Genomic DNA, 18,740 nt, shown 5'->3' on the forward strand with positions numbered 1-18,740 from the left:
CCCGCCCAAAAGGTCTCTATAAACTTTCATAATTGCTGCCTAAAGAACAAACTTCAAGCTTAAATGTGTAGAAGCTCAAAGAAAGTAGGAACACCTTACCTCCATTTAGTCAAAAGGGGAACGAAGACTCTATACACTGACTTTTTTAAATTGTAAAATTTCCATTTTACTCCCCAAAATGCATTAGGCTGAAGATACACATAACAGGCTAGCTCAGGCTTCCAAACTCTCACTCCAGAACAGGCTTCTGATCTTACATCAAACCTACCCCTTGGTTGTTCTCCTGTCATAGAGGATGTAAAGGCCAGAGAACCTGATCTCCCTGTTCTTAGTTGCCTGCTGAGAAAAGTAGGCCTGAAAGTCAGGCTCAGATCTCATTTAGATTTACCTGGAAAAGAAGACTTTGGGATAAGAAAAAGGTGAGGCAGGGTAATGAAAAAGAATCATGGAGTGCAGAAGTTGCTCTGTATGGAGAGAGACTATCTTCTTTCATCTCTGTATCTAGTGCACTGCACACAATAGGCATTCAATAAATATTTGCATTGAAATAGTCTTAGCATCTGTCCACCCCAGCTTTTCTCATTTCTTTTTTAACAGGCTGAAAAATATTCTAAGGTTCAAAGACTGACAAGAAGCTTACTGCTCACTGAGTGATACAGAACAACCCCAGAGAGTAAATCAAATGTTTCAATGCAACTGCATTCTGCTATGGTCACTTAGAAACAGCCTAAGCATAAAGTCAGAATAGCTGCAAAGTTCTCTTAAACAAAAATTCCAATCAACTTCTTTTCCTCTGTGACTTGAAAAATCCACAAATTACCTGTATTGCAATTCCTAAAAGACAGATTTATTAAGAGGGAGAAAGCCAATAATCTGAAAGTAAAATCTTATCACTAAAAGAAACCCGGGAGATAGAAAAAAAATTTTGAAAGTACTAACATTAGCAATGAAAATGGATACAGACTAAGATGGAGGAACTTTGATATGTAAAAAGATTAGAAATAATTTTAATTTCTTGAACGCCTTCATAAACTCTGCAAAGGTAAACAGGATTTTTGTCTTTTGTTTTAAAAACCAAACTAAACTGTAATGATCAATGGAGGCTCTGGGGAAAATAGAAAGTCAACTGTACTTTATCCCTGGCAGAAATCATTCCAAGCACCTGTGATATACATGGTTATTGATTTTTGTTTGGAGATAGTACATTATTTATCTACTTGCATATAGTAGTTCTTCATCTTTCTTTGAATGTGCTTTCATCTTAATGCTTTTGGAGGTCATTTGAAATTTTCCAAGTGTATTAACCCCCACCCCACAACCCTTGCCAGATTGAAGTTTCTAAATAACCATTTCCCAGGGTGAATGAAAACAGACACATGGTTTTGAATGTGAATCTACACTTCTGATGAGCACACGCTAGCCTGATTACCTGTTTCAGTGCCTTCTTGCTGTGCTTCTGGGATGGAGAGATGACTTTACCAGCTGAGATGGAGGGAGATGGACAGCTTGACTGGGGGGAAGATGGCTGTGACAGTCTAGACGATACTAGGGAAAAAAATAAAGAAAAATGAAAACCAAAAATAATGTCAAGGGAGATACCAAGTCCCAATTTCCACAAATCAGCAAGAGGCATCAGGCCTTTGTGTTTCATGGGTACAAAACACACGGGCCCATGTGTTTTCCCCTGAGGAAGTTCTAAAACAAGCAAGCAATCCTTTCTAGAAAAGGACTTAAGCACGCTGATTCACATATTGAAAATACTAAGTGCTGAATTCCAATAAATTCCTTCATTTGCATTCTTTAATTTTATAGATGAATTCACTAAAATTCTAAAAAATTGAATGCTAATCTAGTGTCACCACATTAACCATAGCTTATTAAGATAAGCCTAGAGTTGTTTTGGTGCTGTGATAAAGAGTTATGGCAATCTAAAAAAATAAAATTAAAGTGAATTTTAAAAAGAGTGATGGCAATGTATGGAATTTTAAAAAGAGTAGTGGATTGGGAGATCTGGATTCTGGTCTGCCACTAACTAGCTATAACCTTGGGTAAGTCACTTTAACTACTTTGTAGCTCATTTTCTTCATCTATAAAATAAAAGAGTTGGAAAGGATTATGAGGTTTTTTTCATCTTTAAAATTAAATGAGACTTTTAAGATACTTCCATTAAGAGAATTTTTTCTCACTTCTCTACCATTTAAGATTGTGGTTGCAATAAACGAAATCACAGGACTGGTCCCCAAAACTGAATGATCTCTAGTTTAATGACAGTAATGCAGGATGAAAAAGAAGTGGTCACAGCTTCCTATTACAGGTAAACTTCTAACCATATGGAGCTTTTCTGGGCCTGTGTCCTGGGTAACTGTAAAATATTTCTGGAAGGTAAAAGCATGCTTATGACAATTCTAGAATTCTAGAGGGCAAAGTCGTTTGATTTAGTTTTGAATTATCATTGATATGGCCATCAAAGGAAAACAGAACTGAAAAGTCTTGGGAATGGGATGAAGAACAAAGAGAGTATACTGGGAAATAAGAAGTAGACAGTGCTAATTTATTTCCCAGCTATGGATGTTCTTCCTATTGAATAAGGCTGCTTGAAAGCACCCTATTCCAACACCTCTTTTTCTATATTTCTATGAGAAAATACTTAATGTGAAGGAAAATGAGAAAAGGAGAAAAGATACTACTTTGCCTATGACAACATTGATAAGAATGGAAAAGAAAATTATTCTTGCCTGTAATTCATAGATGTTCATATTACTAAATGTAAGTAATTCAGTTCTTTACACTAAGACCATTTGTCTTTCTAGGCAGTTCATCGTTCCAAGCAGATCACCAAAGACCCTGCCTCTGATCAGCTAAGTCACTGAGCTCTGGACTACTCAGGCCCACACTGCCTCAGCTTCCCCTGACCACTTTTTGTACTGTTGTTCTTGCTGCTGTTGCCACTGCTGTTCAATCCTCCCTATTTGACCACCAGAGTCCATGCACAGGAAGAAATACACCACTTGACTTTGCACTTCCTAAAGCCTTGTCTTCATCTTTACCCTGGATATTTCCTATTTCCTACCTCATTGCCCCAACTCATTTCCTCTCCCACTCCAATTTTTACCTCTTGCTCCAACATGAGTAACCAAACATTAACATGGTGTATGTTTACATGCATACACACAGAGAGACATACATGTACATACATATATGTATAGTATGTGTGTCCATACGCGCATGTATATGTACAAAGAGTTGAGAATATAAGAACATAATCTCTTGCCAAAAAGCAACTGTCTCACTTTTGTATATAAATCCTCAGCACTTAGCACAGTGCCTGGCATACTAAGTATTTAATAAATGCTTTTCACTCATTTATCTGATGAAAAAAGGTACAACAACTGGTGTGTGTGCATGTTTTTTATTAATACCTGAAGTTAGTGACAGGAGAAAGATATCAGTCAGTTCTTAAGGTGAAGGACTGTACTTTTCTCTATACTTTATAAACCCCACAGCATTCAAACTTTCTGCTTCTCATTCTCTCGGTGCTGAACACAATGATCTCTATATAGCAGGAGCTTAAGGAATGCTTTGTTAAATTGAGTCTCCAAAGGAAAAGAACACTTTCTTTGATCCCTCAGAAGTCCTCAGTGCTTTGTAACACTGCAAGGAGTAAAAATATTTCATTATATCACCATGGTGGGCACATGCTCAGCCGATGTAAATTACAGCACTTCCACAATTTAGCAGGTGGTATTCATGAGCTATTTTAGTTGAGAAACTCAAAACCTGGTAGTCAATCATCTGGTAACAAATGAGCCTCCTTGAATTTAGCTAGGCTAGTTCTGGAACAACAGTTACACAACAAGTTGAGTTTATATTCATCATCCTTCTACCTTTGTGGTGTCTACCAGAGTTTGTACTCTGTTAGAACAATCTTTGAGGTCCCAGGGCACAGAAAGCATTATGATCAAACTTCCATGGCTATAAAATTGCTACCAGTAATGGGCATTTTTACTTCCTTCCATTTCCCCCCTCCCTTTTTGTTAAGTGTCCAAAGTTTCAAAGCAAATGGATTAGAATATACTAAAAAAGTTGGCTAAAAGGCTTGGTCTAAACACTCAAAATGAAGATCTATACATGGTATGATATCCAATTTTTCAACATCAAAATTCGACACAGAGGCATAGTGGGATCTGTCATGCAAAGAGGACCACCCCAATTGGGCATTATCTTTTTTTCTTTGGGTTGTCAATATGAACTGCAGCCCCTGAGTAGAATTGAGAAAATTCTTTTTAAGGTAGGAAAAAAAAGTGATTTTCCTCATAACAAATACAAGATGAGATGAAATAAAGTAAATTAAAATAAAGAAATTAATTCAATGGAACACTCCATGTAACTAATACTTTTTTTTTTTTGATGGGGCAATGGGGGTTAAGTGACTTAAGGGTCACACAGCTACTAAGTGTCAAGTGTCTGAAACCGGATTTTGAACTCAGGTACTCCTGAATCCAGGGCCAGTGCTTTATCCACTGCGCCACCTAGCTGCCCCGCCATTAACACTTAAAATACTTTCCTTGAAAGAGGAAATCACAATATCCAGCAAACTTACTCAGGGAGGTATTAACAACGATTCAATAAAAAGATAATAGGAATGAGATTTCTGTTTTCACTATTTTGCCAAAAAAAAAATTTTTTTTAAACACCTAATTGTTTTACCCGAATATTTTTTAAAAGGATGTCCTCTAGGTATCTTAGAGTTGACACATTCAAAAAATAATTCATTCTTCCTGTCTCAAACTCACCATCTCCCAAACTTTCCTGTTTTTGTCAAGGTTACTACCATCCTTCAAGTCATCCAGGATCACAACCTCAGATATCGCTTCAACTCTTCATACCTCAAAATATATCTAGTCAGTTGTCAGATGTTTTAAATTCTATTTTCTCTGCATTTTACACAAGTTCCCTTCCCTACACTTACTTAGCCACTAACTCATTTGGGCCCTTATCATCTCTCAATTCTCCTCTAGTCTCATCATGATGCCTCCAATCCACATTGCACAGAGCAGTTAAACTGATATTCCTAAAGCACAGTTCAAGAACTTACCTGCTCAAGAAGCTCCAGTGGCTTCCCTTTACCACTACAACAAAACACACACCTATGTTTGGCATTTGAAGCAATTCACAATCTGGCTCCATAACCACCCTCCCCCCCCAAATATTTTGTATGCCTCTTTCAAATCTAACAGGCCCTATAGGAATTCATTAGCACCACGTGCAGGGAGTACTTCAGGGTTATTCTAACTGATCTTTCAGCTTCTACTTTCTTTGCCCTCTTCTCTGTGACCACCTGCAAACCCTGTCAGACTCACCTTTCTGTAAATTTGGTCATCTATTTAGCACCTTTCAATGACTCCCTATTAAAGTTCAAACTTATTAGCTTGGAATTCAAAGCTTCCCACATCCTAGTGCCATCCTACCTTTTCAATTTTGTCATGTACTCTTTCTAGCCACCTGTAATATTCTATATTACATGGAAATTTAACTAATAAATTCAGGTGATCCCTACCATCCCATTTCCATCCTTTACTTATGATATACCACATGCTTGTAATCCCATCTTCTCTCCCTAGGGCCTACTAAATTTTTATCCACTGTGTAAAGCTCCACTCAGATGCCCCCTTCTCCAGGAAGTCTTCCTTAGTTTTCCAAGTTACTAAAGACCTAAGTGCTGGCACTAACAAAGCTCTTTGTTTACTCCCACCTACCTTATATACATTTGCATTATTTGCAGCATATTTTCCCTACGGGCAGAGAATCTATTTTATTTAAACTTCATTTTACCACCCCTCAGTGTCTAGTATGATAGAATCATTTTATAGTGATAGAATCAACACCTTGTAGTGTCTTTTAGCTGCTAACCCAATAGGATATTTTACCTAGAAGGAAACTGAGGCTCTCAAGGGTAGGGACTATTGTCCTGTTTATCTTTTGTCTTTGTATCCACAAGAAATAATGCCTCATCTATGACTGGCTGATTGCCCAAGGCCAAAGAAAGCATAACAAAGATTTTAAAATCTGAACTTCACTCTTTCTTTTTTTTTTTCCTGGTGGGTTTTTTTGGGGGGGTAATGGGGGTTAAGTGACTTGCCCAGGGTCACACAGCTAGTAAGTGTCAAGTGTCTGAGGCCAGATTTGAACTCAGGTACTCCTGAATTCAGGGCCGGTGCTTTATTGACTATGCCACCTAGCTGCCCCCTGAACTTCACTCTTTCTAATGTATGTAGCTGCCTCTTTCACCTGCATAGTTATGTACCTAGCAAATCTTTTAATAGTGTCATATCCTTCCATCCCAAAGAGAACCGAAAGTTCCATGAGGGCAGGAATCACATCTCATTTAATCCTTGTACTGTCTCCAACAGCTCACACTTCAACAAAAGTTTGTTCAAATAAAATAAACCGAAGAGGACGAATAAAATGTTTCCTGGATTGATGATAAAAGGAGAGCACCCCTCCAGATGGCCAGACAAAAGTCATTATCAGAGGAAGTTTAGTAGAAAGGGCAAGGTCCGAGACTGGGGACTTGAGGAATGTGGGAGTAGTTTGGGACAGCCACTGTTGTTAATCAGGAATGAATAAAAACACTGCTGAGCAGGAGTGAAAGCTCAGCTGAAGTTAGAAAGCATGAAGTAGTTTGCCTTACAAACTACAGATTTATAAAACTGCAGAAATATACTCTAGGAAAATAGTCGCAGCATAGTCTGGCTCAAGATAACATTAGATAATACAACTAAAAAAAAAAAAAAAGAAATCAATTTAGAACTAGAAGAGAATGTTCCAAGTTCTAACTTGTTCAGGATCGAAGAGGTAGTAGGCAGCAGCATCGAGTGTAGAACTCAGGTCTTGAATCCAAATACAGAGTTTTGTCCCTAGGCTACACTATGAAGCATGGATCAACCTACTGTTCCTAGGAACTTTCAGTCTATAAGTTATAGGGCCATTTATCCTCTCCATTTCATCCTATGCCATCCTTCCCAATGTGTTCAATATCGAGGGTGATAATTCTTAATTTTCTGGTTTTTCTCCTCCCTAACTCTGCTGATTTATATTTATGAGAAACCAGAATGGCCACAGCTTGGACTTTATTTATTACAAGGCAATGCTTATCCTCCAAGTTCTCGAATTTTAGGATGCTCTTACCTGATCACATCACCTTTACCCATCTCCTTTTTCCTACTTGCCCAAACCAACTCAATCAGCTCGGTAATGTTACAGAAACAAAAACCATTAAGTTTGAAGAAGGGGAAGGAAAAGGTTCTCACCCATGTTAAATGTTAGAGGTCAAGGAGAAAAAGACAGAAAAGGTCCTTGAATCTACTTAAAAGATGGCATGGCTCTCTCTTTGAGGGAACTATTTCAAAAGTAGTGGTGGTGGTGGGAGACGAAGGGCAGGTAAGGAGGAAACATGGTGTGGAACTAGAGGCTCTTTTGTTTATTTGAGAAATCTGATGGTGAAGTAAGAGAAGTGGAGGAGCCGTGAGAACAGGTGCAACATAAAGTGAAAGCTGTTCAGGAGATGATGGAGGAGATCACTACATTTACTCATAACACATACAAGAGCATAAATTTTTAGAAACGTCAAGAGACAGGCATCATCTGGTCCAAACACCCATTTTAGGGATGAGGAAGCTGCAGGAGCTCTTCTACCTCTGCCTCCAGCATTCTTTCCACTCCACCAAACAAGGAAAGAATGGAAAGAAGAACCAGTGGAGCTGGGGAAGAAGATGAAGGAGGGTAATCATCAAGACGAGGTCACTCATGGGGGCCTTGGTGCCCATTTCAGCATAGTAAAAGAAAGGGACCTTTTGCTTTGCCTTAAAATTAAATCTTTATTTAACAACTCCTCCCTGTAGCCTTAAAATTATTCTAGAGCATTGTCTTTTTTTTTTGGTGAGGCAATTGGGGTTAAGTGACTTGCCCAGGGTCACACAGCTACTGTGTCAATGTTCTGAGGCTGGATTTGAACTCAGGTACTCCTGACTCCAGGGCCGGTGCTCTATCCACTGCGCCACCTAGCTGCCCCTAGAGCACTGTCTTTTTAGGTGCCCAAGATAAGATTTAATGTTTCATTAGTCCATCTCAGTTTCAAGAAAAGAAGATTCAGGATGGCTGTCAGAAATCTAGTCCAAACCCATTTTGCAAAGGAAGCCAAGAGGTGATGTGGCTTACTTACAGTCACTTACTGTCATGGATCAAAGACTCAGATATTCAGAACTGGAAGGGAGTTCACAGGTTATCAAGTCCAATCCTTCATTTTATAGATAAGCATACAGCAGCAACAACAATACTGGGACATGAAGAAGTTAAATGACTTGCCCAAAGTGAAACAGGTAGTAAAAGTAAGGCACGGAGGTAGTATCTGAACACGCATCTTTTGTTTCTAAATCGAAATCATTCTATCTCACTTACTTAAATGAAACTAGAGGAAGAGAGGGAGGAAGGAAAGAAAGAAGGAAGATTCCAAGGATTTCACACACACCCCTATAAAATGCAAATAGGGATTTGTTACTTTGGCAAACAGCAAATATTTCATAATTTATAAATTTATTTATGAATTCATTCCTTATTGCATTTGACAGTTTCTGCTAAGAGTCTTATTAAATTTATAATAAAAACTATGCTGAAGAAAAAAATAGGAGGAATCAGGCCCCAAAACAATGATTATAATAAAGCTCAAGCCAAATCACCCCCCCCCATGTACCCAATGCAATTGCCTTAGGGCATCTGATGGTGTTGCAATGGAAAATGAAAGTAACTCAATTGTAACAGACTAGGAAAGCAAGATGGACTATATGTTCAAAATGTCCATATGTGATTAAGAATTTGAAGTCTGACACTCTTCCCTTAAGAAGGACTAAAAGAAGCAGCAAGACAGAAGGCCTTTTTAGACCTTAGTCAAAGTTCCAGCTCTGCGACCTTTGTAGTGCTGACCAAGTCACCGTGCTTTGGTTTTCTCATCAACAAAATGAGAGGGATTAGATGACTGCCAAAATACCTGCTAGTTCTACAATTTAATTCATTTTAGAGTGGAAGGAATTATTACTCTGTCACGGTTCATGACTACCCTAATACAAAACACATGATAATGAACAAAGATGAATTAAAGAGTTTCTATTAGGCAAAAAAAAAAAGAACAGCGTTTACAAGCAGGAAAGAAAACAGATTCCTTGAAATGGTAATGATAACAGACTGCATTGCTGCCACTGGATTACCATTTCCCCTTATTTTAAAGAATAAGAGAAATAGCTTAAATTTAGTTTTCTCACACTCTCAGACTGACGTCAAGTACTTCTTGATACTGGCATATACACATACAGGTATATATAATATGATGATATAACCATTTCAATAACTCAATGTTTATTTCAAGGATAGCATTTCCCCCCAAAAAAATGCCTAACCATATCATCAAAACAAAAGTTTTAAAATTATAGCTAACTTCAATCAAATGTACATATTCATATAAATATTAAAATTTTTGGTTTATTACATTTTACTAACATAGAAGAACAATGCCTTGCCACTGTGCCTTACCTGCACTAAAATACAAAATACATATTAATAGATAGATTCATATAATTATATTAAAAATTTAGACAAATATATGAAATATGCACTGATATACAAACGTGCTTCCAAGGAGGCATAATAGTAATGTCTTTTGACAAAAAATAATTAATGAAACAAACATTAAAAAGATGCTTAAGTTCTTAATCTTCTAGAAAACTCTCTAAGAAGTCAAGCTACAGAATGGCCAGTCAGTCTGCATTGGTAGAAGTTTTCATATTAAGCCTGATGTATCCTACTAAGGTTGTCTTTCTTGCCCTGAGCAGAGGACTCACATAAGAGCAAGGGAGGATGAAGGATGAAGAGTAGATGGACTTTTCAGCAGCATGAAAAAAATCTATTATTTCAGCATCACTATATGTACTTTGAACTCTGTCAGCTCCAATTCACTACATAATTTATTATTTTTAAGGAGTACTGCATCTCATTTTAATGAGCACACTGTTTATTTCATGAGGAAACATCACCACCTTGAGGACCTCTGGTTTTTTGCCGCTTATGACCATTAAACATCAGGTTGAGTTTTAACAACTATAGGCATAAAAGGGACAAGTTTCCAAGCAGCAGATGCCAAAGACTAGACAAAAACACTGTGGGGTTTTTTTTTTAATTAAAAATTTGACCAAAGTTTTTTAAATTGGAGGTTGCAAAAAATTTGGCAACAGTAAAAGGTTATGTATATCTATCTTATATACCTATATATCCAGGGTCACGTAAAAATTTCTTGGGTATAAAGGGGTCGTCATGAGTGGAAAAAGTTTAGGAAGCCCTGGTATATCCAACACTACACAATCAGTCCTCCGTTTCTGCAAATAAAGCACTACTACTTCACAAGACTGTGAGCTCCTTGAGCTCAAGGACTGCGTTTGTGTCTCAGGGCTTAGTAGAATGCCTAGCACAGAGTGTATTTATTAAATGCTTGCTGACTGGTTGAGGGCAGCTAGGTGTCTTGTGCAATAGAGCCCTGGACCTGGAATCAGAAAGACCTGAGTTCAAATCTGGACCCAGAAACTTACTAGCTATGTGACTTCAGGCAAGTCACTTCACCCGGTTTGCCTCAGTTTCCTCATCTGTAAAAAGAGTAGGAGAAGGAAATGGCAAACCATTCCAGAATCTTTGCCAAGAAAACCCTAAGTGGAGCCACAAAGAGTAGGATACCACTGAACAAAAACAACAAAACTGATTGCTTCAATAAAGAATGAAGGGAAATATTTTAACAGCTTTTGGAATCAGAGGACCTAGGTTCAAATCCTAGTCCTCCCACTTGTTACGTATGGTGACCTTGGGCAAGTCACTTAACCTCTCTGGGCTTCGGTTTCCTCAACTGTAAAATGAAGGGGTTAGGTAAGATGATCTCAAAAGTTCCTTCCACCTTTGATCATAGACAGTTGTCTTTTTTATAAAGATTTTTAAAATGTTAGCTATTAAAATTATTATAGCATGTTTGCTATAATATTAAAATTGTTGTGATGGAAATAACAAAATGTAAAACCCATTTTGCTTCCTAGAAATATACTCAAACAATGATAAGGACAAAAAATATATACGTAGCACCCTTTTACAGGATTTAAGTATAATCTTTCAGGGGAAGAAATGAGACCAATGAAAAAGAGGACTTTCAGGCATTTGTGATGAAAAGATCTGAACTAAATAGAAAATTTGACTTTCAAATACAAGACCCTAGAGAAGTATAAAAAGGTAAACAGGAAAAAGAAATCATGAGGGATGTTAAAAGGTTAAACTGTTTACATTCCTACATGGGAAGATGATACTGCTAACTCATATGAACTTTCTCAGTATTAGGGCAGCTGAAAGGAATATACTTAGACAGTGGGCACAGGTGAGAAATAACTTTTTTTTTCCCCCCAAAGAGAGGAAAAGTTGAATAATCTTTTCTGGATAGAAGTATGTGTGTAGGAGGGAGTAAGTGGTATTTTTACAGTTTTTAGACTATTAACTCAACTTTTTTTCTGTGATCATTTGGATGCTCCCATACTGAATGGCTTCTGAGGTCTACCACATTTAATAAAAAATGCAGGGATAAATGAATAATGAATATAACAATATGATAATTCAATATAAGACCAAACATAAAAAGAAGATATACCTTGCTGAAGCACCTTGTAGGTAAGGCTACTTTTCTTTAAGTTTCCCTTAAGTTTCTTATTGTAATATATTCCTTTTACCAGCAGGGCCCTATTATATTCTTGAACAAAAACATTTGTAATCCAAGTAGAGGTAGCTGATGCTCAAGATACTCTAAGAGTTCTATACTTTCACAATATAATCTCCCCCAACACCAATATACTGAACTTAGTTATCTGAGATAATTACACAACCACCTGAAAAAACACCCACACTGCTCATCACTATGCAAAGCTTTTATAGTTTATAAAAGTGCCTGTGAGGAATGTGAAACAAGTATTATCATCTCAATTTTAGATGTAAGGAAGATGAGATTCAGGAAGGATAAATGATATGCCCGTGGTCACAAGGATAGTAAGTGGAAGATCCATAATTCAAACCAATGTCCAGTGTTCTATTCAGGGGTAACAGCAATCACTAAAGTCAATAGGCAAATACTGCACTTCCACCCTGTCCCACAAAATTCCCTTTACTCAGCAATTTAAACCTCCTCTGTGAAACAGTTTATTACTTATGGAAACTGATCACCTTTTTTATCTGCTTTTACACCTTCACATTGTAAGGTCAGCAAGCTGGAAGGGTCAAAAGCAGAAGGTAAGAGAAATAAAATATCAAAATAAACACAAAAACAAGAAAATAATTCCTAAGAGAACTATTTTTTCATGTTTTATTATCAATGCAGATAAAATTTGGGGCAGCTAAATGGCTCAGTGGATAGAACACCAGGCCTATAGTTAGGATGATTTTACCTTCCTGAGTTCAAATCTGGTCTCAGACACTTACTAGCTATGTAACCCTATTAGGTCAGATGTTACCCAACAGAGATAAAGTGGGTACACCAAGAGTGGGTTTTGTTGAGGATATGGGGAAAGAAAAAGTTCTTTAAAATGAAGGCAGAGAACATATAGCACTGTTATGGTGGAAAGGCCAAATTAGGGGACTCTAGGAAACTAGTTTGAGCACAAGAAAATGGGGTACTAAGGGAAAATCATGAAGAGATATGAAGGTTCCCATCTTGTCACCGACTTATATTACTTAGGGAAAGCCACATAATGAATTAATGCCTCAGAAAGGTTACCTATAAAATGAGAATAATAATCCCCACAAACCTCCCTGGCTTTTATGGCATTGCTACTCTATAATGTAGGGAAAAAAATGTGTTTTATAAATAAAAACAAATGGAAACTACTGTTATTAAGATGAAAGTACCACTGAAGTCCTCCTTCAATAAATAACTTATTGTGGTTTGGAGTTGAGCACAGGTGCTTAAAAGGGAGGGCAGTAAAGCACTGGCTCATTCATGTTTTACCAAAGGAGATAGGTTTTAAGACCAGGCCTGACACAGACTGTGGGTGTTTTGTCATCTTAGGATTGATCTAACTGTTCATCTAGACAAAGATTCTAACCATATCTCTGTGGACTAGATGAGGAATGATTGTCAGATATTAGTGATGCCATTCAATCTAAACACTTAAGTGGATCGTTACTGTTTGCCCTTCGTTCTTCTCTCTCTTATTATTATTGTTATTTTTTGCAGGGCAATGGGGGTTGTGACTTTCCCAAGGTCGCACAGCTAGTAAGTGTCAAGTGTCTGAGGCCGGATTTGAACTCAGGTACTCCTGAATCCAGGGCTGGTGCTTTATCCACTGTGCCACCTAGCTGCCCCTGCCCTTCATTCTTTTTTTTTTTTTTTTTTTTGGCAGGGCAATGGGGCTTAAGTGACTTGCCCAGGGTCACACAGCTAGTAAGTGTCAAGTGTCTGAGGCCGGATTTGAACTCAGGAACTCCTGAATCCAGGGCCGGTGCTTTATCCACTGCGCCACCTAGCCGCCCCCCTGCCCTTCATTCTTAAAGAAGACCACTGACCATCAGGAAGGTGATGTCATGACTTGAAAGTGAATTGGATTTAAGTGAGGCAGGGCTGTGCAAAGTTACCAGCCTTACTCACCCATAAGGAGCCATGTGGGTCCAGTGGCAAGATGTAGATCGAGAAATTTTAGGACAATCTAAGTGAATTAGATGAATATTGACAAAAATTAAAATTACCCAGATTAATAAAAAAGGAAATAAAATACTTGAACAATCCTATTTTAGAAAAAGAAATTGAATAAGATATCATTGAGGTCCCTGAGAAAAAAATGCCTAGGACTAGATGAATTCACAAGTAAATTCTACCAAACATTTAAAGAACAATTAAACTATCTGAAGAAAGAGGCAAAGAAGGAGTCCTACCAAGTTGCTTTTATGACAAAAATATGTTGATACCTAACCCAGGAAAAGAAAAAAACAGAAAGAGTATAGCCCAATTTCCCTAATATTAATGCAAAAAATTTAAATAAAATACTGGTAAGGAGATTTCAGCAATATATCACAAAGATCATGCACTAAGACCAGGTAGAACTTATACCAGGAATATAGGGCTGGTTTCAATATTGGGAAAAAATATCAGTTTAATTGATCATATAAATAACAAAAACGAGAAAAATCAAGTGATTATCCCAATAGATGCAGAAAATGCTTTTGACAAAATATAAAACTCATACCTATTAAGAACACTAGAAAGAATAGGAATCAATGGGGCCTTTCTTAAAATGATAAATACTATCTAAACACATCAGCAAACATTATCTGTAATGGGGATAAGTTAGAAGCCTTTCCTGTAAGATCAGAGGTGAAGCAAAGATTCCCATTATCACCATTATTGTTCAATATTGTATTAGAAATGCTAGCTATATCAATAAGAAAAGAAAAAGAAATGCAAGGAATTAGAACAAACAATAAGGTTTTGAAACTATCACTCTGCAGATAAGATGCTATACTTAGAGAATCCTAGAGTTTAAACTAAAAAACTAGCTGAAATAATTAACAACTTGAGCATAGTTACAAGATAGAAAGGAAAGCCACATAAATCAGCAGCATTTCTATATATTACCAAAAAAGTTCAGCAGCAAGAGATAAGAGAAATTCCATTTCGAATAACTGCAGACAATATATAGACTACTTGGCAGTCTACCTGCCATGACAAACCCAGGAAATATATGAACACACTTACAAAAAACACTTTTCACACAATTAAAGACAGTTGAAAAATGGAAATATATAAATTGCTCATAGTAGTCCAAGCCAATATAATAAAAATGAAAATTCTACCTAATTTACTTATTCAGTGCCATACCATAAAACTACCCAAGAATTATTTTATAGAGCTAGGGGGGAAAAGTATCAAAAAAAGTATCAAAAATATCAATGGAATCAATGGAAAAATGTGAAGGAAGGTGACTTAGCAGTATCATATTACAAAGTGGTAATCATTAAAACAATCTTTTATTGCCTAAGAAATAGAGTGGTAGATCAGTGGAATGGATTAGAGAGACAATACACAGAAATAAATTACCCCAGTAATCCAGTGTTTGACAAACCCAAAGATCCAAGATATTGGAACAAGAAGTCACTATTTGACAAAAATGGCTGGGAAAACTAGAAAGCAGTTTGGCAAAAACTAGGTACAGACCAACATCTCAAACCATGTACTGAGATGAAGTCAAAATGGGTCCAAAAGTCAAAATGGGTTCATAATTTAGACACAGAGGGTTATATCATAAGCAAAATAGGGGAGCATTTTGTCTGTCAGATTTATGGATAAAGGAGAGTTTATGTCCGAATAAGACATAGAAAAGATTATGGAAGGTAAAATGGATAATTTTATTACATCAAGTTAAAAAGGTTTTCCAGAAATAAAACCAATTCAGTCAAGATTAGAAGAATACAGGAAAATGGGGAAAATTTTTACAGCAAGTTTCACTGATAAAGGCCTCATTTCTCAAATATGTAAAAAAGAGTCTAATTTATAATACAAGACATTCCTCAATTGATAAATGGCCAAAGGATATGAAGTGGCAGTTTTCAGATAAGAAATCAAAGTAATCATATGAAAATATGCTCTAAATCACTACTGATCCCATTTAGGGTTTTCTTGGCAAAGATACTGGAGGTATTGGCCATTTCCTTCTTCAGCTCATTTTATAGATGAGGAAACTGAGGTCAACAGGGTTAAGTGACTTGGCTAGGGTCACAGAGCTAGTAAGTGTATTGAGACCAGATTCGAACTCATGAAAATAAGTCTTCCTGATTTCAAGCCCATGGCTCTATCCACTGCATCACCTACCTGCTCTTACACATGTTATTATTCTAATGGGAAAGCTATAGTTCAAAAGGAGCTAGAAGATAAGGTTTGAATGTTTCCTTCTTTCATATACATGCTCAGCTACAATAAAACCAAAATAATCTTGCCCTGTCCAACAGGAAGATAGGTCAAAAGAGAAATATATCAACATAAGGAATAGCTGATGTCAAATTTTTTTTTTGCGGGGGGGGGGGGGGGGGGGAGGAGAGGATATGGTTGTTCTATGCATGCCCAGCTGCAAGTAAGCATTTAGTCACCCAACAAGTATTTCTGAATTAGCTGTTGGACATGGCTGGCACTGAATATTCATAGCTGAGAGTAAGGATAGGCAAGGCAGGACAAGTGCCTTTGGGGCAGAACAAGGCATGAGCATTTCCAGTATACAGGACACTTCCTATGAATGCATAGGATTATTTTTTTAATGTCTGAAAATTCTCACAGGAAGATACAAAACACTGAACTAATTAAGTTTCAGGAATTAGAGTGAAAGTTTGGATACTGATATAAACAATAATGAAAGAAAATGGCATTCATCAAGAGCTCTTATCGCAAGTTTAGCAAACTGGTCACAAATTCCTGCACTACAATCAATGTGAATAAAGTTTCCAGGAAAAATTCCAGTGAGAGACAACTTCCTTGGGATAGTAAAAGAGGGAAGGCTCTGAGGAAAGGAGAATTAGGGAGCTCAAGAATAAACAGAAGAAAAATGGGTTTTGTATCTAACCAAAAGACTGGGAACAGGAGGCAAAATGTAGCACTTTAGCTAATGGCTAAAGCACCAGAGCAAATTAAGATACTGGCTTAATGACTGTAGGAAGGTGGACAAGAATTGGAAAACAGAAGCAGAATCAAAGAACAAGAGAAAGAGGGATGTGTTAAAGCTTCTCCTGGAGGCAGCTAGGTGGGTGGAGTGGATAGAGCACCAGCCCTGGATTCAGGAGGACCTGAGTTCAAATCCAGTCTCAGACACTTAACACTTGCTAGCTGTGTGATCCTGGGCAAGTCACTTAACCCCAATTGCCCCGCAAAAAAAAACAAAAACAAAAACAAAAACTTCTCCTCACCCAAGAGATCACTACTTTGCAGCCTGTTAAAGCCTTGAATTAGAGACCTCTAAATGTCATGGCAAAAGGCTACATCTAAGTTGCAAAAGCTCAGCATTACTTTGGCTTGTATTATCTGGACCAGTTTTCAAAAGTAAGTTTAATTTCCCTTTTCCTATAACAACTTGCCCAAATTCCTTTAAGCAATCAAATAGAGGTTATACATGTGCAATTATGTAAAACATTAACATATTAGTCATTCAGTACAAGAAAACTCAAATAAAGGGAAAAAATGAAGAAAGTGACAAAAAAGCATGCTTCAGTCTGTGTTCAATCAACATCAGTGCTTTCTTTAGAAATGGATTGCTTATCATAGTCCTTTGGGATTGTCTTGGATCATTGTATTGCTGAGTATAGTTATGTCTTTCACAGTTCTTCATGGAACAATATTGCTGTCACTGTAAACAATGTTCTTCTGGATTTGCTCATTTCACTATACACCAGTTCATACAAGTCTTTCCAGGACTTTCTGATATCATCCTGCTTGTCATTTCTTATAGCACAATAGTATTCCATGACAATCCATATACAACAGCTTGTTCAGCCATTCCCCAATTCATAGGCATTCCTTTGACTTCCAATTCTTAGTCACCACAAAAAGAGCTTCTATAAATATTTTGTACTAATGGGTCTTTCCTCTCTTTTTTGGGATGTCTTTGGGACATAAACCTAGCAGTGGTACTGTTCATGAACAATGACTTGATATTGTTAATGAAGTTATGAACTGTCCAATCATTCTGGAAAATGGTCAGAATTACATGAGAAACTGTTAAGGCTGTTCCTATCCTTTGGCCCAGTGATCCCCACTTCTGAATACATAATGCAAGTAGTAAAAAATAGATTTCACATATACTAAAATATTCATGGAAACACTTTTTAAAATAAGAAGATATCAGAAAGATAATAGCCCCCAACAATTGACGAACGATTGAATAAATTGTGGTAGCCAAACTGAGTATTAGAAACAGATTTATAATTCAGGAAACATGGGAAAACTTATTAACTGATGCCGAAACATGTAGAATAAGGACATAGAGATTAAAATAATGTGAACCAACAAACACTAAGGCAGCCAAACTGATTAATTATAATGACCAATCTTGGTCTCAGATAACTGATGAACACAGGGAAATACAACATTCTTTTCTGTAGAAAGACTGAATATAATGGGTAAAAAAATGTTGTATACACTGTCAGATGAGGTAAATGTGTCAGTTGGTTTTGTTGAATTGCTTTTGTTACATAAATACATTTAAAAAAGATGATTTGCCATCCTTTTATTAAATGCAACTAAATATTTGGATTGGGTCTAAAAAAAAAAAAAAAGATTCAAAGTGATGAATCCTACTACCTGGATGGCCATATCAATCTTTGTATTCTTATAACAAAAAACATCCTTTCAAATCTACATCCTCTTCCCTTAAAAGATACTGACTAGAAAACAGCATCGATCCATGATTACAGGAAATACTTCTGATCTTGACTAATTTTTGAAAGTTAATGGATAAAAAAATGAAAGAACATCTTGATCAAATGGAGAATTCTAGGTATGGGAACTTCCTTCATCAAAGCAGAGGACAACCTATTGACTTAGTAGATAAAGCTCTAGGAAAAGTCCAAAGGTTTTGCCTGAGGCACAGTGAAATTAAGTGATCTCTCCCAGTCACACACATCTAGTGTCAGCAGGCAAAATT

At 36.9% G+C, this 18,740-nt stretch overlaps 1 protein-coding gene across 3 annotated transcripts in view; it reads right to left on the bottom strand.

The window, feature by feature from the left end:
- ASXL2 (ASXL transcriptional regulator 2) overlaps positions 1–18,740 on the bottom strand; it is a 170,599-nt gene that overhangs the window by 33,831 nt on the left and 118,028 nt on the right. For all 3 annotated transcript variants that reach the window (XM_043982493.1, XM_043982494.1, XM_043982492.1), the window contains exon 6: positions 1,430–1,545. In XM_043982493.1, coding sequence (XP_043838428.1) covers positions 1,430–1,545 — 116 coding nt within the window. The remainder of the gene's footprint in view (positions 1–1,429; positions 1,546–18,740) is intronic.

This window comes from Dromiciops gliroides, chromosome 2, assembly GCF_019393635.1.
Source record: "Dromiciops gliroides isolate mDroGli1 chromosome 2, mDroGli1.pri, whole genome shotgun sequence".
Classification (NCBI taxonomy): Eukaryota; Metazoa; Chordata; class Mammalia; order Microbiotheria; family Microbiotheriidae; genus Dromiciops; species Dromiciops gliroides.